Consider the following 25454-nt stretch of genomic DNA (forward strand, 5'->3'; position numbering starts at 1 on the left):
AATTGTCTGTCACTATGAAGTTTTTTTTATTTTTATCCCTCATGGATATGTAATGCACTGATCAGTTCATAAACACGCAGTGGATTCTGAATCACAAAAAGCTCATTGTGTATAAGACCTACTACTTCAATGTGTCCTCGTTATTTCCAGGAATTAGCAGAAACATTAGGGCTAACTGTCACTAATTGACCATAATAACCGTGTGCCAGAACAGGGAAAGGGAACTGATTTAAATGATTATACATATCTATCAAAGATTCCCTAATCAGAGAACGCACATGCAGGCACATTTACCTTGTGGGTGAAGGTAGATGCTGGGATTTTTAATTGCCATGTAGCTCCACTTTCAAAGCAAACAAATGTTCCTTATTTAGTGGTGATGTTTAGCCTTGGACTGCATCTGTGCGCATAGGCCACTAAACCTGTTGAATAAATTGGACATGAGAATATTGTTTCTGCTACTGGGGGATAATTGTGGACTGAGAATTGTGAATCCTAGTCTTCTTTAAATCAGAATAACACACCACCAGCACCAGATACCAGCCGTGAAATATGCAGCCATAAGCCAGTTAAAGGCACTGGTTACCAGTTATCTCCGTAACAAACCACCAGTGATCTGAGTATTAACGCAAGGCTTTGTTTTTTTTTTTTTTTGTTTTTTTTGACGAGCACGTCTCCCGTCATAACGGAATAAGGAATTTATCAGAAGGAATAAATCAGGTATAATTTCCAATAGGTTTTTGTGTTTTACTCTTTTATATTAAATCTATTTTTTTTTTTTTTTTTACATTTTTTCTTTTTTCCCCCAATTTGTTTGTCTATTACAAACCTATCCAAAAGTGATATTAAATTTACGCTATTATATTCATTTATATATATATATATTAAAAATATTTATATTCAATTATTTTGCATAATTAGAAACAAATAATAAACAATAACTATTATTATTATTATTATTATTATTATTATTATTATTATTATTATTATTATTATTTTTTTTTTTTTAGTTCGTGTGATAATGACTTGCGTTATGCAAAGGCTTAGATCAATTTAATGTATGCATGTAGAAAAGAAAAAGCTACATGTGTTGGCTGTGGTTGTTAACTTATTAACTTGCCAAGTTGACTAATAATAATAATAATAATAATAATAATAATTTTTATTATTATTATTATTATTATTATTATTATTATTTTCTATATCTAATTGTTTAGCTAAAAGTGGACAAACGCATCAGAATACATATTTCCCATGCCTCAAAGGGCAAATTGTGTTCACATGGCTTTGTGTAATATTTTAGGGATGATATATGATTGGTTTGTAGTGTAATGGCTCCTTGAGCATTAAGGCAAGATGTTACTGAGGGCTACCTGGCGTTATGCTTCGGGAGAGAAGCTACTTGAACGCCGTTAACTTCACATGAGAGCCTCTCCGAGCCCTGACTCTTGCTTTTTGTGTATGTGTGTGTGTGTTTGTGTGTATGTGTGGGTGTGTGTGTGTGTGGGTGTGTGTACTGGGTCTCTCAGTAGAGAGTGTGTGGATCTGAATTTAGGAAACATGCTGCTTTTGCGTCCAATGACATCCAAAGGAATAAAACTACAAGGAGGGGGAGGGGGGAGGGGGGGGGTTATCATTTACGCATGGCACTTAACACTCGGATGTGTATTTATTTACTTATCAGTATCAGTCATTTTCCCTTCCCTGCAAGTGCACTTTTGCATGTCTGAGTACGATAAGGCATAACACAAACAATCCTGCAATCACTGAAGGCCTCTCATGGCCATTAAAAGTCAGTAGTTCAACTGAGGAGTGGGTTCTCCAATTCTCAAGTCCATATAGGCCCTTCTTTCATCAAGAGGCCCTCGTAAACATCACTACAGTTAATAAAGTGTATTGGTCACTGCGATCTGAGGTGATGCAGTGTTTGTTTATTTGTCAGCAACAACAGCAACGCAGAGCACGCGGACACCTGTGCCGTGGACTTTTACGCACGGGCGCTTGTGTTATTGTTGGTGTGGGAGGAGTGCACATGTCTGCTAAGTGAAATTACGCACGGCGAAAGGAGGCTAGAACTGTTACTGTATTGTTGCGGATGCCCCGCCTCTGATGGTAGCCTTAAACCTGGCACCACGCTAAAACAAACCCAAGCCTGCACTGAGCTCCCACTCGATCCAATTAGGGCGGACTCGATGCGCTCTCCTACGTCTTCATCTAGCAAGATCGACGTTGAGACAACAGGAACCAGAGGGGCATTGGCCAAAAAAAAAAAAGAGAGAGAAGGAGAGATTGCCTTGCCTTCTAATTTCTCCCTCTCCAGCCACAGAACAATGTCGATGAGCCCCAAGCATACGACCCCTTTTTCTGTTTCCGATATCTTGAGTCCTCTTGAGGAGAGCTATAAGAAAGTAAGTATGGAGAACAACAACCTGGGGGCTCCGCTCACTTCCTACCGGCAGCCTCAGGTCTCTCAGGCGGCGATGCAGCAGCACCACATGGGCCATAATGGAAGTGTGTCTGCGGCTTACCACATGACTGCGGCAGGTGTTTCTCAGCTGTCACACACGGCAATGGGAGGATACTGCAACGGCAACCTGGGCAACATGGGCGACCTGCCGTCCTACCAGGACGGGATGAGGGGCAGCGCCACGGCCACCGGATGGTACGGAGCCAACCCCGACCCGCGTTTCTCTACCAGTGAGTACCACACACACACACACACACACACACACTCACACACACACGCACACACACTCTCTCTCTCACACACACCTGCAGGTTTATATGATCCGGGTCCTATTGAGCCCATACTACTTCCTGAATTTAAAGCACCTTTCACTTTAATTAGTACATTTTTTTTTTTGTTCTTACTGGACACTGATTTATTTATTTAATATGAGTTGACTAAATAATGCTGAAGTTACTTATGGTGTTTTTGCTTGCACTTTAGTAAATTATTTAGATATTAATATTATTGCTTAATCATTTCTAACATAACTGTATTTATGGAAATTGTTAACATAATCATATTAAGTAAAAATAAAAATAAAATTGAGTGCATGTGCTTTGCCATCGTTGTTGTACAATGTATATTTTTCAAATAAAGGAAGAAAAAAGAAATAGTATGAGAAAATTAAGAATAAAATAAAATACGGGAAGATAATTATGGAAAGTGTAATTATTGCTGTCACAGAATGATCAGCTTTATTACTGCATATTAAACAATGTCTACCATTATGTTAATAACTATACACGATTGTGATAATAATGACCAGTTTATGTAATTTTATGCTCACTAGATTGATTATTTAATTTCCAGACTTGTCGAATGTGACCAAAAAGAAATCTTAATTTGTAATAGTGATATAATAGTAATGGTGATGATAATTCACAATAGTGCTAGTAATAGTGCTATTCATGCTGTTAATTTATAAAAGCATGTATTCTTAATCCTCTTTTAGTTTTCAGTTTAGATTAGATTAGATTAGATTATACTTTATTTTATCCCACAGTGTAGGAATTCACACTTACAGCAGCCAAAGAAAGCTAAATACAAATATTGTACAGAAAGGAAAAAAAATTAAGGGAACAAATCAAAATAAAACAAATCATAAATGATAAAATAAATAATAAATATTGACCAAGATAACAGTACAGAAAAATATAAATAAGCGGTAAGTGGGGTTTTATAATAATATTGCACATATAGTAAGTGGACATGCTGATATATATATATGATGTGTGTTTTTCTCCCCACAGTTTCTCGCTTCATGGGATCTTCTTCGGGCATGAACATGGGCAGCATGGGCAGCCTCAGCGCCCTGGCAGACGTGGGTAAAGGCATGGGATCTCTGTCCAGCACCCCGAGGAGAAAGAGGAGGGTGCTGTTCTCCCAGGCGCAGGTGTACGAGCTGGAGCGACGCTTCAAGCAGCAGAAATACCTCTCTGCACCGGAGAGGGAACACCTGGCCAGTCTGATCCACCTCACCCCCACACAGGTGAAGATCTGGTTCCAGAACCACCGGTATAAGATGAAGAGACAGGCCAAGGACAAGGTGTCCCAGCAGCAGATGCAGCAGGATGGAGGTTCCTGTCAGCAGCAGCAGCAGCAGCAGCAACAGTCACCACGGAGGGTGGCTGTTCCGGTGCTGGTGAAGGACGGAAAGCCGTGCCAAGGCAGCGGCCACACGCCCTCATCCTCCGCACAGACTCACCACCAGCAGGGAGGCAATGTCATGATCATGTCCAACAACACTTCCGGCCTCGGGCAGCACCAGCAGGTGGGAAGCACGGGTCACTCCCCAGACCTGGCACCGCACTCCGCCAGTCCACCGTCCCTGCAGAGCCAAGTGTCCGGGCTCTCCCACCTCAACTCCCCCGGTGCAGAGTACGGCTCGGCCCTGCAGTGCTCAGCCCTGTTGTACGGCAGGACGTGGTGACAACAAGAGACTCCTGTTATCATCTAAAATCTATCGAAAGAAAGAAAACACAATGCTTTCTTTTTCCTTTTTTTTCCCCTCCCAAGGCGCGACCACGCGTCCCTGTAAATGTGCGCTTTTTTTGTGCGGACGGACGGAACTGTGACTATTTGGAACTATAACATCCTGTCCAGAAAAAAAAAGTGGACGCAAGTGTTGGGATTTATTTATGTAAATTATATCGGAAAAAAAAAAGTCAGCACCCAAATATAGACCATGTAGGATAATTGGTGGAAAACAAACAGTTGAACCTGACCACGTGGACCATATTATATGGGTGCTGTAATAATAATAATAATAATTAAAAAAAAAAAAAAAAAAAAAATGCAGTGAATGATTTCTAACTCCTGTACACCGTAGATTTAGCTTGTAAATCTCCGTGAAAAGGTTTGACTTTTAATTATTTGTTGTACAAACCTTTTTGACGAATATTGACAGTTTGTTGTCGTTTAATTGGTATTTGTATATGTTTTTTCTCCCCCTCTCCTTTGTAACTTATATATTTGACTACAAAACAGTGCTAATAATAAATTATGGAAACAAAACAGGTCAATTTCTTGTGAAATATTTTCACACACGATTGTAAACGATGATAGAGAGAAAGACTTCAAATTATTATTATTATTATTATTATTATTATTATTATTATTATTATTATTATTATTATTATTATTATTATTATTATTATATACAAATTACAAAAAAAAATCTAGTTTTTCTGACTCATTTCTTCACAAACTGCGGTCCTTCTTATCGCTTTGAGGCTTCAGGTAACACAAGCGTGCCCTGCAGAGTAAACGGACCATTTATTTGCTCTTTCTTTTCTCTTTCTTTGCGTGTGTGTGTGTGTGTGTGTGTGTGTGTGTGTGTGTGTGTGTGTTTTCTCTCGGTGTGAGTCAGAAAGGTGAGGTTTCGGCTCCCAAACATCAAACAGCACTTCTTAAAGGGCAGCTTATCGATGAAATCCCTCACCAAACATAGGCCTGTATTATTCTCTGCAGTTGTCCACGAGGTTATCAACTGGTTGATCAATAATCAATCAATCAATCAATCAATCAATCAATCACTCGCACCAACTGAAAGGAAACCGTGACATGTTGTTGATGTTGGGTGTGAATAACAAACACATTCCAAATGTTTTTTTCTAAATAAAAAAATTAAAAAAACAAACAGGTCAATCGCCTGCATGTGATAGTCTACGTTCAGATACACAGCGGTGGTAATATTAAACCGCAACCTGTGATTTATTTTTCTGTATTGGATCATAAAAGCTATAGTAATCATTAGAGACCATTCTTATGACTCCACGGTTGCTAAGCGACGGGGTAAACATGGGTAATTTTCATTTTGGACAGAAATAAACTGTTTTCAAGTCAGCAATGTCAGATATTCTTAAACTATAATTTTAAAAACAAATTCGGGATGCAATGATGGCAAAACAAAAAAAAAGGACTTTTAAAATTCATTTAAATTTATTTTTGTGACAGAAAAATGAGTTTTGGTCCCGGAGCAGTGAGATAAATTATTGTTATGATTACAGGCTATTATCATTTGAATCTAAATTCATAGATTTAGGAGATGTTGCCGATCTTCATCGGTCATGTAAACCTCTGAAAATAGTCATGAATCTATTTAGCTATTAAGTTTTTTTATTGAGTTTTTTAATTTAAAAAAAATCCAAAAATGATTTATTTTTTGATTAGCTATAAATAAAGCCAAAGGAACACCACAATTTGTGGTTTTTTTTTCCCAAAGTGAGGAGTGTCACGCTGAAATGACTTCAGCAGCGACAAAAAGCCCACATTGATCTTCTGAACTATACGCCTGACCAGAAGAATTACCATCATTATGAATAAATAACACATCTTCTCTTTTGTTTCATATCTAGCAATAGATGTACAATAGTAATTTTCTTCATGTAAAATATGTGCACACAAAAAACCTTTTTAAACTTTTTTTTTTTCATTTTAACATTTTTGAAATATTATTTCTCAGTAAAATGTGAATATTATTTTAGCATTTTACCAATCTGTAATGTAAAATAAGGCTATTTAGCTCTGTTGTTCCAAAGTTGACCTGGTAATAACTGGATAATTTTTAGGTCGTCATGTCTTTGACTTTAAAGGCATAACTGTGATATGTCTTGCACATGGTGTTTGAAAATTATTATTATTATTATTATTATTATTATTATTATTATTATTATTATTAATAATAATAATTTATTTTTTTGGTTTTTTTTGTTGCACGTTATTGAAAATTAACCCTTTAAGACAATTATGCTTAAGACGTTTCAGGATTGCTTTTTCGTGATGGCGTGTATTGATCTAATTTATGGAAAAATACACAATTTATTTTGTTTTATTATTACTTTTTTTTTTTAAATTAAGAGCATTTTTTCCAATCATGGGTTCTGCTGTCATTTAGAAACACAATTCAATCAGCCACCATGAAGTCTCTCCAAAGCCTTTTTTTGGGGGACACTTTTAAGTGAAACCGTTGCAGCATCAGTAACTATCTCCTATTAGGTATTTTGTTTGCCAGAGAAGTGAGAAGTTTGGGATTACATTAACATGTCTTTAGCGCGGTGTGTGGTCTTTGTGTGGAGCTTGTAGCTGTTGAGAATGACTTGTTGGAAGCGTGTGTACTCTCATCATTCCCTTTTGTAGAAACACACAGAGCGACTCCCCAAGTCCTCCTGCTATTATGAGGGGCTGTCTCCGTGAACCCCAAGCAATTAGTCTCTAATCTCAACCTAATCATATTTGAGTTAGCGACGAGCTGCTGAATTAGTTCCCCTGTTTATTATGAGCGTGCGATACGGACGGAAAGTTTCAGAGCATATTAACCTGAATAATACGCATGGAAATAGACAAAATAATAAAATAATAAAATAAAAAATAAATAAATATGCAGGAAAATTGTGCATCCTATTCATATAAATTCACTTAAGTCAGTAACTCAACAAGCAGATTCAATATTTCTAATTCGAATGTCCGTCTCAGATTAAAAAAAAACAAAAACAAAAAACAAACAAACTCCAAATGCAATAATATTGGAGATTTTTTTGCATATATTGTATGAAGGATCATATTTGAACTAATACTAATCACACCTCAAATAAGATTAAGTACAACACATTTTCTTGTTGAAATGTAAAAGTAATCTGATTAGATTATTGGATTATATTATCCTTTATTTTAAAGGACACAATACTGCAGCCAAAGACACAAAGAGCAAGCAAACAAGAAAGAAAAATGCAAAAAAAAAAAAAAAGAAGGAAAAATTAAGGCAAAAATAAACTATACAATAAAATAAATGAAATGAATAATAGATATTGGTCAAAAATAACAGTACAGATATATATATATATATATATAAACAATAATAGGTAATAGGGTGCTTTGTGCATTTTACCTATATGATAATATCCATAATTTCATAACTTTAGTTTGGAAATAAAAACAAAAAACCCCAAACATTTAATGTAGCTCACAAACTAACAGGACAACAATGACTGATAAATATGTGCTTTTGTTTTCAAATATTTTTCTTGGGCGCTGTCCATGGTGCTGAAAATGCATATTCCTTATCGCGCACCTGTTACTCTAAATATATTCAGATACTTCTTTTTGTCTTTGAGTCCGAATAATCCTGTTTTTCTTCTCCCACTCCAACATTTCAATGCACTACAGTCCAAGGCGTTCATTCATGTACGTCAGAAACAGCACAATTACTCAGCAACTGCAATCCTCTCTCTGCTATAGCAAACCAGCAGCAAAAAAAAAAAAAAAAAAAAAAATCTTTAATTGTCCTCCATTTATCTGGTTCTTCAAGCCATTGTGCAAAGAGTGCAGATGAGGGTCATTTGCGAACTGAAATACTTTGCATGCAAAGCAGAACACAGGATGCTGCAATACTTGACCTTTCAGCATAATTGTCGCAGGCATGAAAATGTAGCATTTACAGTTCAGTGAGGGACTCTTTTCCCTCTCATTCATGCTGAAGAAAACGCTTTAATACGTCTTTTCTTTCAAGGCAAATCTCTTTACGACTTAACAATTTGTCCTCTTTTTAAATATTATGGCTTGGAAGAAAAAAAATGGATGATTCCCTCACTTAAAATACCTAATGTTTGAATAAAAAGGTTAGGAGACTAATAAAGAGATGTATAATTCTCCTTAAAGCAGTTATAGGCATGTTTTTTTGTCAATATAAAAACATGTTGATGGGTTTATAGCAAACCTTAAAATCTAAGTGTGCTTTTTGTGTTATATATTCTATTCATATTGAATTAGGCAAGAAAAAACAAAACAAAACAAAACAACAACACTTCAACAAACTTTGCATTTAAACAACTCATTTACGGATGTATTTGCATGGATAGAGCTGACAAGTCGCATTTTGGTGAGAAAAAGTTAAAAAAAAAACTATGTTGAACATTTCAAGAGAAAAAAAAATATTATTTAAATGCATACAGAAGCATATGTTATTTGTTTGTTGTTTTCAGTGTGATTAGTGTTAAATCTTGCTTGCGGTTTTTACATTTACTTGATTTTAACCTTTAAAACTCTCTGTTTAGCTATGAATGCACCAGAAATATTAACACACTTTTAAAAATGAATATTATAGCTTTAAAACTGTATTACCATCTTTAGCATCACTGATGTTTTTTTTCTTTACTCTCTATTATTAAGAATATTTAGCAATGAGAAACCTTTAAAGAGAGTTAATTAAAGATGTGACCCTCATATAATGGAAATTTCATGATATAACTGATGGTGGTACTTTATACCATAATGATGATATCAATGTTTAAAACTACAACAACAACAACAAAACAATAGAAACAACTAAAAAAAAATAATATCACAAATGTTGCAGAGTGGTCCAAAGTATAACTAGAATTTTTTTTTTTTTTAAGATAGAGGTTGTTTTTTTGACAAATTTGTATAGGTTCTACCAATTGAAGCAAAATATTTCAATGTGAATTATGAGATTTACTTGCTCCATCTGATAAGTAAAGACTAATGATTTCAATTTGTTATTTTTGTTTATTCAAAGTAACTTTTTACATTTCCGAGATTTTACATGCGATATATATCTATGGTAATATGAAATTATATTTAGAATGCTGGCCTGTAATGAGTTAACTGCACTTTTTTACGTGTGTGTGCGCCACAGCCCCTTAAACACGCCAATTAAAGGAGTCCAGACTAAAGCAGAGCTGTCATGTCTGTGTACGGTGCCAGCAGGAGGCCTTTAGAAAGCAACCAGCCATCACTAACCCTGTTAACACCAGACCCTCCAGAACAACCAGGGTGCCACTGCTCACTCCATAGGCTCACAGCAATAACTTATCTATTTAATGAAGCGTTGAATAGTCCAAGGTTAACCCTCCATCCCCCCCCCGCCCCTATAGAAATGTTCATTACTTACATGCTGCTAACCCAAAAGCTATCTTACTTAATGTCAATTAAAAAAAAATAAAAAAATAAATTATAGAACAAAACTGCACAAAGGCAATATTTATGCATGAAATTGGTCAATTTTGGCAAAAAAAAAAAAAAAAGGCTACTTTGTATAAGTCAATGGTTTTCAAATCTGTTGTTCCCCCCTTTGAAGAATGAAAACTTTTCAGCCCCCCCTCCCTATCACAACAAAATTTCAACAAAATTAGTCAAATTTAACCTTTATTGACATTTTATTTTTCAATATGTGACTACTCATCGAAACTCATAAAAATAACATAACGGTATAAGTTTATTGAGCCAAAGCTCATTTTCTTAGAATAATGCTTGAGGCCCTTAAGCTGCTCCGTCATGTCCTCATGCCCCCCAGTTTGGGAACCAGTGTTAATTGTCTCCATAGTTTTTGTCTGCTACATTGTTTTAAGTGACAATAACCAGACTATGAATAATTTAAAAAAAAAAAAACATGTAAATGCAAACTATATTCAAATATATATTTTTGTGTACAAATAAAAACAAACTACATTTCTTCTCATGGCACGACATCCAATCAGAACTCATCTTAAGCATTAATCACATCAGATCAGTGTGTGTATTTATACACATTAATACCATCCAATATCAGGCTGATAAATGGTATCAAATCATATTTGCTTTATATTTCGGTCAACTGTATCTGTAACTAAATTCTTTAGTTCTTACCGTCATTTTGTTGGCTGAAACTAGACTATAACTGAAATAGTCCTGGTGACTAAGTTGCATTTTAGTGAAAAGACTACGACTAAAACTCACTCAAAATGTTCTGTCAAAATGATTACGGTTGGAAACCACTTTACTTAGTTATGGTTTTAAACATTCCTATATATTGTACATTAGAGATGTAAAAAGTACTGATCAAGCAAAAGCATGCAATTGAAGTACAAGTAAGTCATACATAAAATACTCAAGTACAAGTAAAACTTGTCGCAATTGAATAGTACTCAAAGTAAAAGTTACTAGTTACTTTCAACCCCCCATTTTTAAATTTTGGTAATACATCTTCCCACGGTTCCTTTGCATACAGTAAACATCTCATGTATAAACAGGAAGCGACCCAAATCGTGCACAATTGGAATTGAATTTATTGTACACAAAGGCATCTGTATAAAATAAAAGGTTTGTCAAAATGTACAATTATTTAAAAAAAAAAAAAAAACTCCAATTAATTAAATTCAAAATTTGAAAAAAATCTAAGCATAGCTAAATGTATGAACTCTAAGTCTTGTCAAATATGCCAATGCCATGTGGATAATAATAATAATAATAATAATAATAATAATAATAATAATAATAATAATAATAATAATAATAGAAAGTGGCTGGGTGTTAAAAAAGACAAAAAAAATCACAAAAAATAATAGAAATGTCACAAATTACTTTAATTCTTTTAAAATGTACTTAAGTACAAGTAAAATGACTGATTAAGAAATATACTCAAAAAAGTACAAGTACCCATAAATCAGAATCAGAATCAGAATAAAAAAATAAAAAAAAAATAACTCAGTGAAAGTCAATTAGTAGCGTGAGTACTTGTAATCCATTACCTTGTGATACATTATATATATTGAGTTCATATTAAATATTGTGTTGAATTCAGTGTAAACGCATGAATCCTATGAACAACACGTGTTTACTAACTTGGGGTCTTACGCAGTCACTCCATGCTCATGTGGAAGTGAACAGTGGGGTTTCCGTCTCTTTGGGGGTTTAAAAAAAAAAAAAAAAAAAGGCCTTGAATGTTGCTGCACAATACGCAATCAAGATCCCAAAGCCTAGACATTAGATAGCTTAATGAGTTCAGACTGCAATCACTGTTATGAAAAGGCCTGCAGGTCCATTTTCACCTCAGTAGTGCGGAGAAAAGGCTCCACGGGGCCCATTTAACTCACACATTACTACAGGTTAATGAACCACGGGCTGGAGGTGGATGTAAATAGGGCCCATATAATAAAAACCTGTTGAGACTCGGCTGTTTTGTTTGGTTTCCAAGGAGGAGGGGGTGATATTTGCCCCCCAAATGAAATATGTCATTACGAGGAATTCATGTGACACAAAAGGGGCGACAGTCAAAAATTGCCCCTCTGCTGTTCGGTAATTATATAGTTAGCCCTGGCAGGTGCACACGGTCCATCATGCAAATGGCTTTGGCTGTGCTGACATAATTAACCGCCGCGTGTCGCTTAAATTAACAATTAACTAACATGCAATTCTCAGCTCTATTGTCATGTCCTAGTGTCGAATTGCTCAGTATGACGAAGCCTTGTGATTTATTACTGACTTGGTCAAGTGAAAAGGCCAAATGAACGGAATTAGACGTGCTTATATCATCTAATCCAGGGTTTCTCAAATAGGGGTACGTGTACCTGTCAGTGCACAATCCTTTTGAGGGCCTGACCCTTGCAGATCCTTTCAACGCATGCGCGAAACGCGTCTACATCCGGTCGGCCTTTTTTTCTTCTTCTTCTTCTTCTTCTTCTTCTTCTTCTTCTTCTTCTTCTTCTTCTTCTTCTTCTTCTTCTTCTTCTTCTTCTTCTTTTTCTTCTTCTTCTTCTTCTTCTTCTTCTTCTTCTTCTTCTTCTTCTTTTTTTTATTATTATTTTTTAAATTCTTCTGCTTTTTCAGAAAAATTAGAAATCTATGTTTTTTGTATAGTACGTTGCATTATCAGTCTGCACTTTTATATTTTATGTGAGTATATATATATTTTTTGCTTTGTCAGCTGTATATTGCAGAAGCTTTTCAAAACATAATAATAAAAAAAAAATCATGTTTTGAGTGAATCACGATTTATTTAAAGTTTAATTCTATTTTCTGTTTGTTTATTATTGTCAATGTTGTGATCCGTTTTCGTATATAGACCCTTTAATTGTTTGTAAACATTGTGACGTATTTTGTTGGGCGGGGCTTAGCCTTGGAGGCTAAACCACAATTGTCTTCGATTTTTCTGAGCACGAGTGTCCGCTGGAATTCCTATAAAACTTTCGTTTAACGTCCACTAATGTTATTCGTCCTATTCTGGTACCCAAACACACAACAAAGCTGTAACATCACTAGCCTCCACAGTCTTTAGCCAGCTGTGTTTCCTGTTTCCTGTTACTCGTGACGTGGGTCACTAAGGGGTCTATATCATCTTGCGGTGGTTTTTCCTTTTTGTCTTTATTTTCAATTTTTTGTTTTTAATAAAAAATTAAAAACCACAAAATAGCATGATAATTTTCAACAAACGTATGGTCGGTTTACATTCGATTATCACACCCAAGGAGCTCTGTCGTATAGATTGCGAGTGAAGGAAGTGACGTAGCCTACGCACATACGTTAAAAGGATCCATAAGGATCAGGCACTGCCAGTACGCCTAGGGCAGACATATGGCAACCGGCGAACCAGGGGCCACATGTGGCCCTTGTTCTAATTTTGTGTGGCCCACCAAAACAAAATTGTAATCCATGAAGTTGGAAGTTATACAAAGAACAACATAATACACACAAAACTCCAGAAACCAAGAAATCAACAGCAAAATGGGAAAAATATCAATAAAAGTACAAAAAGTAACAACAAAAACACAAAAAGATTATAATAAAAGAAAAATTACAAAAATGTTGTCATAAAACACACCAAATGACAACAAAGACACACTAAACAACCACTTAAAAAACACAAAATGACTCCAAAAACAACAATATATACAAAAGGACTTAAAAGACACACAAAATGACAGAAAAATGCACAAAATGACAATAACAGAAAAAAAATATGACAAAACCACACATAATTAACTGAAAAAAACACATGAAAAGGCAACAAATATTTGCCATATTGACAAGAAAATCTACAAATGGAATTCAAAATTACACAAAATGTGGCCCTCGGATTAGAGAATCACATTTTTTGTGGCCCCGTTTGAGATAGAAGTTGCCCATCTTTGCACTAGGGGTACGTTATGGCACTACAGGGGGTACTAGAAAGAGAGAGAAAGTAAATTAACAAATGAAAGCATTAAAAGTATTTGGTTTTATCATGTTTATTTCTAGTTAAAAATGATAATCATAGTTATGATAATAAAAAGGATCTTGATCAGATCGTGAACTGAAAAGACAAGGGTCAGTCTTGGTCCCACACCAGGGGGAAGATGACTGGATATGATAGAAACTATAGAAATAAATCTATTCAGGAGGCACTAAATATGGTTTCATTCCATTTATTTACAAAATTAGATTCTTTAAAATGTGTGTTATCAGTGATAAATTCCATTGTTATTCTCTACAGTTATTTTTTCATAGAATTCTGAGCAAAGTATTGTCGTCGGACAAAGTGATACTTGGATTCAGAAATAAGAAAACAGGGATACATGGGCCAAAAAAGGTTGAGTATATCTGCATGTTAACGTTTATGTTAAAGCAGAGGAGCACATGCATGTTGCACACACCAAGCAGCACTATGTTGGTTAAAAAAAGGCCCTTTAACAGAATAAGACCACATGCTGCGATGCAACAAGCAGTGAAAGATGTGCTTTTTTAACCTCTCCACCGATCCCCATACAGCCTCCAGCCTGGGCGCAATTGGCCCCACCGTGGCCCACCCACACTGTCATTATCCCCACTGCCCTCCGCCATGACACGAGGACAAAGTAGACATTAAGCAACATTAAACCCTGGGATGGGAGTAATCAGGAACCCGTTATCTGTTAATGAAGGAAAACACATGCGGAGCGATACACAGAGCAGGTAATCAATAGAAAGGCCTGACAAAGGGAGTCACAGAGGACCCCCCCCCCCCCTAAAAAAGAGATCTGCAAATCAATTAGAATTGCTGTTTGCTTTGAAACCGTTCAGTCTATTTCCATTGATTACATGTTCATTAAAAGTAATTCCTCCCAGCTATACACACCACCAACAACAGTTGGCTCATCCAATTGTGCTTTTAAAATGTCTGATGGAGATCACACTGGCTGGGGTCCAAGCTCGCTTTTTTTTTTTTTTTTTAGGGTTCATGGCTTCACAGGGAGGAAGTTTGAGTTTTTTTTTTAAATGTGCAAGACTTTTCCATCTGAAGTTTTTAACATTAATGTGACAGTAGCATTCCTTTGGTAAACAAACACCCAAACATAAGGCCATGGCCACCAATAGGAGAAAGGATCATAACAATATTCTACATTGTTTAGTTTATCTGTTGTCTGAATGGGTATTACAATGCAAAACATACTAACATTGTCATCATTTCAGAGATTTCATCAGAGAAGCCAAATCCTTATAAAATGACAAAAACCTTCAAACAAATACATTTGAGGTGTTTTTGGTTTGTTTATTTATTATTATTATTTTTAAAGCGACTTAAGCCTAAAAAAAGGATTATAAGAAAAGAATATACAAACTATAGCTAAAAATAGAAGAAAAATAAAAAAAACAGACAACAGTGGAATAAGCAACTGTTTTAACCCCACATTAATGCAAAAACCTTTGCCAATTAGTCAAATATTTTATTTTATTTTTTTCTTATTTACCATAGGTTTGATATGAAAAAGCAACCATTTAATATTCTGTTTTTCAACTGAAACATTAGGTCTACTATGGTCCACTAATGATTTAAAGTAAAATAAGGGAAGGATTAGGAAAGTCAAGTCACTTTTAATGGAGTCTATGTTTACAGCAGTAACTATTATATGGCTGGGGGAGAAAATGACCAAAAAAAAGGCACATTTTGCCATTATTGTAAAAATTTAGTTCAAGTTTTTTTTTTTTTTTTTTTTTTTTGCCTATGTGGATTTAAAAAAAAAAAAAAAAAAAAAAAGTCAACAGTGTTGTTTACCTGAGTTTAATATTAAATTTCACCCTCAATATCATCCACTGGCTCCCCTGCTTTTTACACAAGCTGAGTTGCTTTTACCAAAGACCCACAACCTCTTGTTGGTTGCTATAGCATTTTCAAGCACCATTCTGAAAAATCCCAACCCCCACACAGACCTACTCTGCACACTTGTAATAAATTACCCTCAAGTGAAACGACTAAAAATGAGCTGGACCAACGCTGGACACGACCACTTCACTGAATAACACCTCATAAACTTTTTCATTTTTTTTTTTTTTTTTTTTACTGAGCCTGATCCTCAATGCTTTTATACAGTCAGTACAGGTGTCTGGGTCTTTCTGCTCACATGGGCTGAACCTTGACAACTCAATGGGCCCACTTTAATGGCAGCTTCTGGTTATCTGACTGATATTATGCAATCACAGTTGCAGATATAATCCGTAGGCGGCTGGTTGCATCCCAGGCAGAGCGTCCTCCTCCTCACCAGCACCCAGCAGTCTGAAGTGCAAACATATGGCGTGAAATGCTGTGAAGAGTGCTGATTTGATGATTAATCAAACATGCCCGCCCTCCAAAATAAATCTGTGCTAATAGTACAAAAAGTAGATGTTCATGACAGCATATGACCAAGTTTGGTGGTGATCAAATCCGAATCAACGTCTTTATTCTACAATCTCCATCTTTGGCAAATTGAATGCAGGGGGAAAAATAATTTTTAGGCACTTGACTTTCGCTATTCATAACTCTGATTGGGTTTCGCAGCTCTCGCTAAAAAAGCATTTACATTTTGAACGAGTCTTCAAAAATATTGTCCTTGCAGCTAAAAAAAAAAAAGTTTTGAAATTATTCAGAAATATTACATTAGCTTTTGTGGAAGCAGATTTGGGCCAAGTTTGATGGAGAAATGAATTTGGGTAAGATGTACATTTTAGGACATCCTCAGGTCTTAGAGTGGGGTCATGTTTCAGACCAAACTGACTCATGTCTCAGCAAAACCTTCCTCAAATGACACGGCCACAGACTTCAAAATAAAAGTCGTCAGACTTGGCCTGAGGATGTAAAACACGACATGACATATTGTGAAGAAACTGGAAATACAAATGACATCATCAATACGAGAGTAAGTGGAATGTTGTTATTTTCTGTTTTATTTTAAAGGTTAAGATATATCAACTTTTCATTAAACTATGTATTTATTAATCAAACAATACGTTGATAGATCTTAACTTTAAAAAAAAAATGAAAGGAAAGAACGGCTTTTCAACTTACTTCTTCATGTGTTTTTTTCAGTTCCTTCAAAATAAAACGCCATGTTTACGGTGTCACGTACTGAGTTTACCTCCGTACTGAGATTTTAACCCTAACCCTAACCTAATCCAATAAACAAATAAAACATGTGTCAGTTCACTTTGAAAACAAAAATAAACAAAAATTAATTACTATTTATTTTATTTTATTTTTTAGCAAAAGTTAATTTTCCGGTAGTGGGCATGTGTGCGCGTGTGCGTGTGCGCAATCTCAGTACGATGCGCACTTTTATTTTGAAGTCTGAGTCTTTTTCACTTGATGGCGTTTGGTTTGACAAGTGAAGCTTTTTCATCTGACATGAGTCCATTTGGTCTGATACAATGCAATGCAATTTTGTTTTTTGAGAGAGACTTGATAAACCATTTTATTTATTGCTTTGGTTGTGTGTGGTTTAGCATTTGAGGTGTTTTTTTGTGTGTGTTGCTAACAGAGACTGACAGTCCATTTTATTTTAATTGTTTCTTTTCTTTGTTTAAAAATATTTAAAAGTTCTTGACGTTCCAGTTACTGTACAAAGGTAAACAATACTAAGTTGATTGCACTTGAAAGGTTGTACTTGCATTATTATGATACATTAGTGATTCATTTGGTCTAAAAAAAATGTTGACAATAATCGTTTATCGGCAATAATTTGTGGGACAATACATCATTCAGCAAAATCTGTTTTCGTCCCAGGCCTACATAGGAGTTTATTATTTTCTTTACAGCTTCAATTACATTTATCATCCTGATGTATGATAAGACTTATCCCATCGTGCATGTAACAAAAGTCATTTTGATTGGATACCAGAAAGAAACTGAGTTGTGATTGGATTTCGTCCCATGTCAACATTATAGATTAGTTTTTATTAGACGACAAAAATATCAATACGTTTTTATTTATTTTTCATTCACATGTATTTTTTTAATTAGTCATAGTCTATTTATTGAGAACATAGTCGACAAAAATGATGATGAAAATTTTTAGCCAACATAATGAACACTGCCAAGAATACATCCAGCAGTGAATAAAATACTTTTTTTTAATATTTGCATTTTATTTGACATACAATACCTCCCTAAAAAAAACAAGATCATGGCTTCCCAGTAAAGGACCCGTGCCTGCTGTGTTTTTGGCAGGAAATCAATACAGGAGGAAAATCTGTTCTAATCATCTGTACATTTACCATCACAATCAACAATCAAAGCCAAGACCTGAACCTTTATTTGGAGGTCTGAGCTGAACAATTTTCCCACTGTGAAAGGCAAGCTAAATTAGAAGCCTTGGTTCCTGTTAGTTGCTCTTAATGGCTCTGATTTGTGAACTGCTAAATGAGGTTATATAAATTGATACTGGCAGAGGCCCCCAGGTGACAGGTGCAGTCAGCTGAAGGTGGGGGCAGGGATGCTGTCATCAACTGGGAGATGAATACAGAAAGATGTATTTGTGGGTACACTAAAAGGAGTGATTTACAAGTCCCATTTGGGTGGATTACCTGGAAATATAAGAGAAAATCCCATAGTGCGTGGGAATATGCAAGATTTTTAAGAATAAATCAGATTTGTTCCTTCATCAAACAAAAAAGGCCCTTTATAACCAGTTTATAATTCATCGTTTTTTCTTTTCATGTACAAAAGTGTAAATATATGATAAAAAAAGCCTTTACTTTACCATAATATGTGCAAACATCCCTTTGGTGTTTGATGTTTTACTGCTGCCACTTAACACAGCACAAAATATCATTGACATGCTCGTATACCCCCAACCGTGGCATCTCTTATTTATCATTTATCCAGCATCATCCCTTCTAAATACTGCACGGCTGACTAAGTATATCTGGTGCTGGCAGCTGGCCATGATTCAGACGAGTCTCCATAGTTCTGACTGAGGATGTAATAACAAGGGAACTATCAACATACAGCCTCTCAGGGAAAGACTGCTGAGTGATTGGAGCACTCTGACTCACTGCACTTCACTTCAGTCATTTAAGCTTTGCCCGCTACCGGGGATGTCTTCCTTCAAATGCTGCAGCTGACCAGTTGTGAATTTGATGGACAAAAACTCACATTTGCCTCCTAATGAGTGGGAATGAAAACATAGATAAACCCCACTTTTAATATTTGGTTTTATCTATTCAGAACTTAGCCGATAAATTAAAACTTGACGCCAGTAAATGAAAATGGTATTGGCAGTAATGTGAACTAGAAAAAAATGCATTGCCACAACGAATTGCAAACTCCTCCAGCTGTATGTGTTTATTGTCAATGAGCACAAGTTTGTAGACATTATGAAGGTAGAAGCAGGCTCTGGTCACACTGAGCTAAAGCTGCCCATAGAAGTCTAGGGTTAAAAATTTGGAACTTAAAAGTGGGAACGATTCACATTCTCACTTTTTATTTCAGACTGAAACGTAAACCTGCTGGAAACAATATTTATTTTTTATCATCGGATAAAAACGCAATGTACGCTTCATTGAAAATCATTTGATTTGAATCCTCACTTTAAACACTCTCTTATTGACATTGTCCGTCAAGTTTCGTGCATTGCATTGTGGGATGTGGAGTCCCATCGATGGATGCATAGAAGTGTGTGTTTTTTTTTTAAACTTCATTCTTATTTTCTTGTGTTTCTTCATCAGACAAAGTTAACAATGATTGGCTTGACACCATTTTTGTTCTAGTTCTTTCCCGGCATTGCCTGTGATATCACCTCGAAATAAACATCCACCATTATTTGCCTCGACTTTCAGTCCAATGGGAACACCAGAAATGTGTCATAAAATAAGACATTATGATAAGAATTCCATTTACTCCACATCCCACAATGCAATGCGCAGATCTTTTCATTTCTAATGTCAATAATGTTTATAATTTACAGTGGGAATGAAAACAAACTTATAGGGAGCAATTGCCATCTTTTATATCTTTTCATTCTGAGGTAGATGATCTCCGATTTATTTATCTTTGACGCCTACACAATGTCTTTATGTGATAAAAACCCATGATAGGATTTTTTTTTTTGCTATAGATTTAACACACTGTGTCCTTCCTCTAAACCTGATAAATCAATTCATAATTCTGACCAAAGCCTGACTATTGGATATAGATCTAAATATAGGTTAAAAAACAACAAAACACAACAAAAAACATGACCTCTTGAATTAGATGCAAAGCAGACTGTTAACCTGATTTTGCAAGAGCACATAGAAGAAGTGCTTGAGTGCAAGTGGAATTGCATCTTCTCATAGCTGATTGAAACATTGGTATAGCCATAAAAGCCTGTTAATAACTTCACAAGGATCCTTTGCACTTTGTTGATATTAAGGCTCTTTTCAGTGAGAAGTAAAGGGCCCCACCTTCCCACTATTGGAGCATCATTACTTAGAGATGTTAGTGAGATGACTTTATTAGAATTAGTTTATGAACAGTCCTTGTGGTGGTTCTGCCGACTCCCTTTGCCAGAGGAATGAATCTTTTAAGATTGTGCATATGGCACTTATTGTGTTGTGTAATCAGTTTAGCCAGTGTAGTGACAATTGTTGAGAAATTGGAAGTGGGTGACACAGCACCCAGCTTACGTATAATGGTGGTGGCCGTGAACAGAGGGAAGGACTGAGTGGTAGTACCTAAAACAGGTATTTGGGATCAACGTGTCTATGTGTTATTGGAGTGTTTTCTGATGTTTTAAAGACTCTTTCTCGTTCTGTGCTGAGCAGCGGCCCCTCCCCCATCCCAAAGCGGTCACAGGTAGCCACAGCAATCCCAGCTACCAGTCAGAGTTGACCCACACCACTCCACGTCCAGATTGCAAAAGAATAGTGCATGTTATTTCTACCTTGGATGTGCTTCTCCTAGGTTTACACGCAATTTATCCCTTCTGTTATCTCTTTGCCTCTAAATACCAGTATGTGAGGTAGACAACACGCAGTCATTTACATTTACATTGAGTCCGCGTGGAACTCCGCGGAGTCCATTCTGCCCGAGTATGTTTGGGCCTTTAGACTGATGTTTCTCCATGTCGGTCTTTCTTTTTTTGGCTTGCTTTGCCTTGTGACTGCCACGGGGACTTTTCCTGCTGGAAGGTCCGTCATTGCTCTTTTAATACAGATAGGATGTGAATGCGCATCGACTTTAGTCGGGCAGCCAACAGTAACACCCCAAAACAGCTCATGGAGCACTCTGTTTGCAAAATGATCTCTGATTGGCTGAAAAGTAGTGTCATGCTCCTGGATTTCTAAAGAAGGAGTAGAGGTCCAGTATACTCTCAGAACACTTTGAATAACAATATGCTAAAAGGTGATAATGGATTTTTGACCAAATGACAGCAAAAAAATTTACATACTGCAGCTTTATGTGTAAAATGAATGTACTGTCCTGGAACTGTGTTTATTCTTTGATTGTTTTTTTTTTTTTTTAAACTTATGAAAAATGAATGAGCTCAACCTGCACTCAGTATAGGCTTCACTTCTATATTATTATTGTTCATAAGCATTTCCTACGATTGTTTTTAGTTAGGGCTTATGGCAGCAAGTATAGTAGAAGGAAAATGGTACACATTTTGGGTTATCTACATTCATAAACTCTGAAGTTTGTACCCTTCATAAAACCCTAAATCCTCCGTCAGCTGGTGAGTGGGAAGCTTAGCCAGAAGCCTGTGAGAAAGGAGTACATTTAATTATTCTTCTCTCTGTAAAACTAGACAAAACCTTCCCAGGCCAATCCACTTGGCTCTCTACATTGTGCTCTCTCTTTCTCCTGACCTCCCTGTCAGGCCTTTACTCTGTCTCATGCTCTGTCAACATCATCTGCCACCACACAGCAGCCAGGCTGTAAAGTGGACCTTTCTCTTTTCCCGCAGGTGGCCGATGTGACTGAGGCAAGAAGCAGCAACAATCCCTCTTCACTCTTCCTCCTCCTCCTCCTTCTCCCACTCCTCTTCCTCCTCCTGCGGCTCCTTGCTTCCTGTAAAACACAAACGGACTCTCAGTCCCAAGTACACTCTTGTGAACAAAAGAAAAATAATGTTGTTAAGCTCTGCAGCAGAAAAGAAACAACTTTTGTAAAAAAAAAAAAAATAATTAATTAAAAAGTTTCATTGTGAAGAGCACAAATGTAGCGCTGTCTTCCTAGATGGGCAACTTCTGTCACAGCTGGGGCCACAAAAATGATGTGATTCTCTGATACGAGGGCCACATTATCCACATTCATGTCAGTATTTGAAATAATGAAGAATCTGAGCATTAATACAGAAAACAACTTGCACCTATTGTTGCTTTGTGTTTTTGGATTCATTTTGAAATTTTTTTTTATTGTCATCTTCTGTATTTTTGTTGTCATTTTGTACATTTCTGTGATTTTTCATGTTTTTGCAGTCATTTTGTGTATTTTTGTCATCATATTTAATTGTTTTTGAGTCATTTATTTTGTATTTGTGTTGTTGTTTTGTATATTAATATAATTTGGCGTATTTTTGTTGACATTTTGTGTATTTTGTAGTAATCTTATACGTGTTTTTGTTGTTATATTGTGGTTATCAAGTCTTTTTGTGTAATTTTGCTGTCAGTGCTTGTTTTTTGAGAACTTTTGTGTATTTTGTTGCCATTTTGTGTATTTCTGTGATTTTATGTATTTTTGATGTCATTTTGTGCATCTTTTAGTAATCTTGTGTGCATGCTTTAAGGGTAATTTCATGTATTTTTGTTGTCATATTGTCTTTTTCAAGTAATTTTTGTGCATTTATGTTATGGTTTTGTATGTGAAATATTTTTCTGTATTTGTATTCTTATTTTGAATTTTCTGGCTGTGTTTTTCTCCTTGTCATTTTAGTTGCATTAACCTTGGTGTGTTGGCTGTACATCCTGTGACCTGTACTTTGTAATAAGAATGTGTTAGTAATGACATACTGTAGCTTTTAAAGCTGCACTTACAATTAGCTTTGAATAAAGGAAATGAAACATGGGCTGTGTGCATGGGGTAATCATGGAGTCATTGTAAGGGTAAATCTTTTTCTTGTCAAAGGGGTTATTTCCATGGGTTTTTGCGTGAGTGCTTGTATATTTCTTTAAAAATCTGCATGAAGTAAAAAAAAAAAAGTAATAAAATGACTAAAGAAAGAGTATAGATGCTGCAATGGTAGAAATAAGTGTGTTATTTGCACAAATGACACCATTTTATGTAGTTTTTTTGTATTTCTTTGCAATTATTAACAAAAATGAGGATTAACCACTAGAATGTGCACAGCAATGGTGCAAAAAACAAACAAAAAGAAAGACAAGTTCAGTGATCAAAGCCCTGTAAAACTTAAATGTTTTTTTGTCTTTATACATCCCCTTAATAAAATAGTCACAGGGGATGAACTTTATTTAAGCAAACTGGAAAAAACAGGTTTGCTTTGAATCATCTCAGAGCATGTTAGTGTTCTCTTCTTCCTGTTTTGTGGGAGGACGTCACCTCAGTGGTGAATTAGGCTAAAAAAAAAAGGGCTTGTCTTTGGACCTCATGCTAAAATGATTGACCCGTCTAGAGAACATTATTGAGTGCTGATTGGTTCTACCGTCTCTTCTCTAATTGTTCTTTTTCTGCTGTTGCCTCAGTCGCTCTCCTCATTAAATGAAAAGGAAAAAAAAGTCTGAATAGTAAAAAAAAAAAAAAAAAAGATTTTCCCACAATCACTCAAGAGAGAAGAAAAAAAGTTCCCATCTCAGTGCCCTGCTGCAGTGCACACAGACCAAAGTGACAGAGAATGCACTTAAATGCAGTCATTGACCCTACAATTAGATAGTCTAAGCACAAGATATTTCTAATTATATACAAATTATATAACTTTTCTACATCTCAACAGCAAGTTCAAATATTTTGGAAAAAAACCTACACTTTTCAGTTCACTTCAGGTGGGTACAGCAATTAAAGATGAAATTTGTCTTGTCGTTTACATCAATTAATATTGGTAAGCACCTGAACAATTTCTGTCAATACTCCTACCCAAATCCCTCCCCCCCAATATAGCACTAAAAGCTATTACATTTTTGATGCAAGTGATGTAACGATTTAAAAGGCTTTTCACAAAAAAAAGGACCATTTTGACAAAATCTGAAAAAAACAATTATAAAGTTCAAAACTTCATTTTTACAGATTTCATATTGGAAGACTTCACATTGTTTTTTGTATAACCTGTTCACCAGTATGCACTTGTAATGTCAAAACAAGGGAGCACTGTGTGAATGAATGTATATGAATGCAAACTTGACATTTTGTGTTTATATATGTGTGTGTGTGTGTGTGTGTGTTTATCTGATAAATATGTCTATGTATATATACATTTATATGTATATATAAGACATCTATATTAGATTACAGCCCTTATTAGTTATAATAATAATATTATGTATATATAATTACATATATAATACTATTTTTAATACAGAAAGACAATTATAATATATAACTATTAAATATTGGCGAAGGGGTAGGATTTGATAAGTTTACCTCTTCCTACCCCTTTTCAGGCATAATAATCAGATATGAGATATGTATGTATGTATGTATGTTGATAAGTATATGTGGGTATAATTAAACATAGTTTATTAAATTTTTTGTATAATTATTTTTTCATAAAATATAATTAATTTATTTACTAACATCAAATGGTGTATATATTTTTGGATGTGTGTAGGTATAAGAATGTTTGATATGTATGTTAAGGTTCAAAATGTATTAAATGTCACATGCCTGGAAAAAAAGGGTTTAAATGTTTTTGACAATTCTGAGTACTTCATGTACAGAAAAGGGTTGTTCACAAGATAGTGGAACACAACAAAACAAAACAAAACAAAACAAAAAGATTGTTTATGATGTGGGAAAAAAGGCAACAAAAAATATTACGTGTCGAATTATCAAATTTTACCATGCTTCAATGCTACAATTCATGTAAAACTAAATTCAGAATATTTTGTGATTGTTGTAAACTATCAGAACCTATAATTATGGATGTTTAATAAAGCATTAAAGAAAGTTAAAAAAAAAAAAAAAGAAAGAAAGAAAGAAAGAACGTATTTACGTGTACCATCGAATCTCCAATAAAGCACTGCTTCTGTTTGGAGACAATTCACAATACAAGTGCACAAAACAATATATATTGCACGTACAAAAGAAATAAATACACAGTTGAGCAAGTTCAATGTGTGACAAGTCCATATTCATACATTTATTTAAATGAAGAAATTGAAGTAAAGCAAGCAATGCTGTGATAAAACAGGAAGTGAAGAAGCAGAATTAATTTAGCCATTGAGTGCGCGCACGCAACGTCAATTTGATGAACGTGCACGCGCTCGTAGCCGCTGCATCCCAGCCAATCAGCGCGCAGCTTTTACCCGCGTC

General features: G+C 35.4%; 1 protein-coding gene across 1 annotated transcript; it reads left to right on the forward strand.

Annotated features, from left to right (window-relative positions):
• The first annotated feature begins 2082 nt into the window (after positions 1-2082).
• Positions 2083-4954, forward strand: nkx2.1 (NK2 homeobox 1). Its single transcript, XM_028438113.1, has 2 exons — positions 2083-2697; positions 3760-4954. The coding sequence occupies exons 1-2, from the start codon at positions 2193-2195 to the stop codon at positions 4437-4439; spliced, it is 1185 nt and encodes a 394-aa protein (XP_028293914.1). The 5' UTR covers positions 2083-2192; the 3' UTR covers positions 4440-4954.
• Positions 4955-25454: the final 20500 nt, after the last annotated feature.

Source organism: Gouania willdenowi, chromosome 22 (genome assembly GCF_900634775.1).
Source record: "Gouania willdenowi chromosome 22, fGouWil2.1, whole genome shotgun sequence".
In the NCBI taxonomy this organism is placed as follows: domain Eukaryota; kingdom Metazoa; phylum Chordata; class Actinopteri; order Blenniiformes; family Gobiesocidae; genus Gouania; species Gouania willdenowi.

Excerpts from the sequence above, each read along its gene's own strand:
- nkx2.1 (XM_028438113.1), top strand. The coding sequence starts at position 2,193 with ATGCGCTCTCCTACGTCTTCATCTAGCAAGATCGACGTTGAGACAACA. Across the intron at positions 2,698-3,759 it reads CGACCCGCGTTTCTCTACCA|TTTCTCGCTTCATGGGATCT; the intron begins GTGAGTACCACA and ends TTCTCCCCACAG.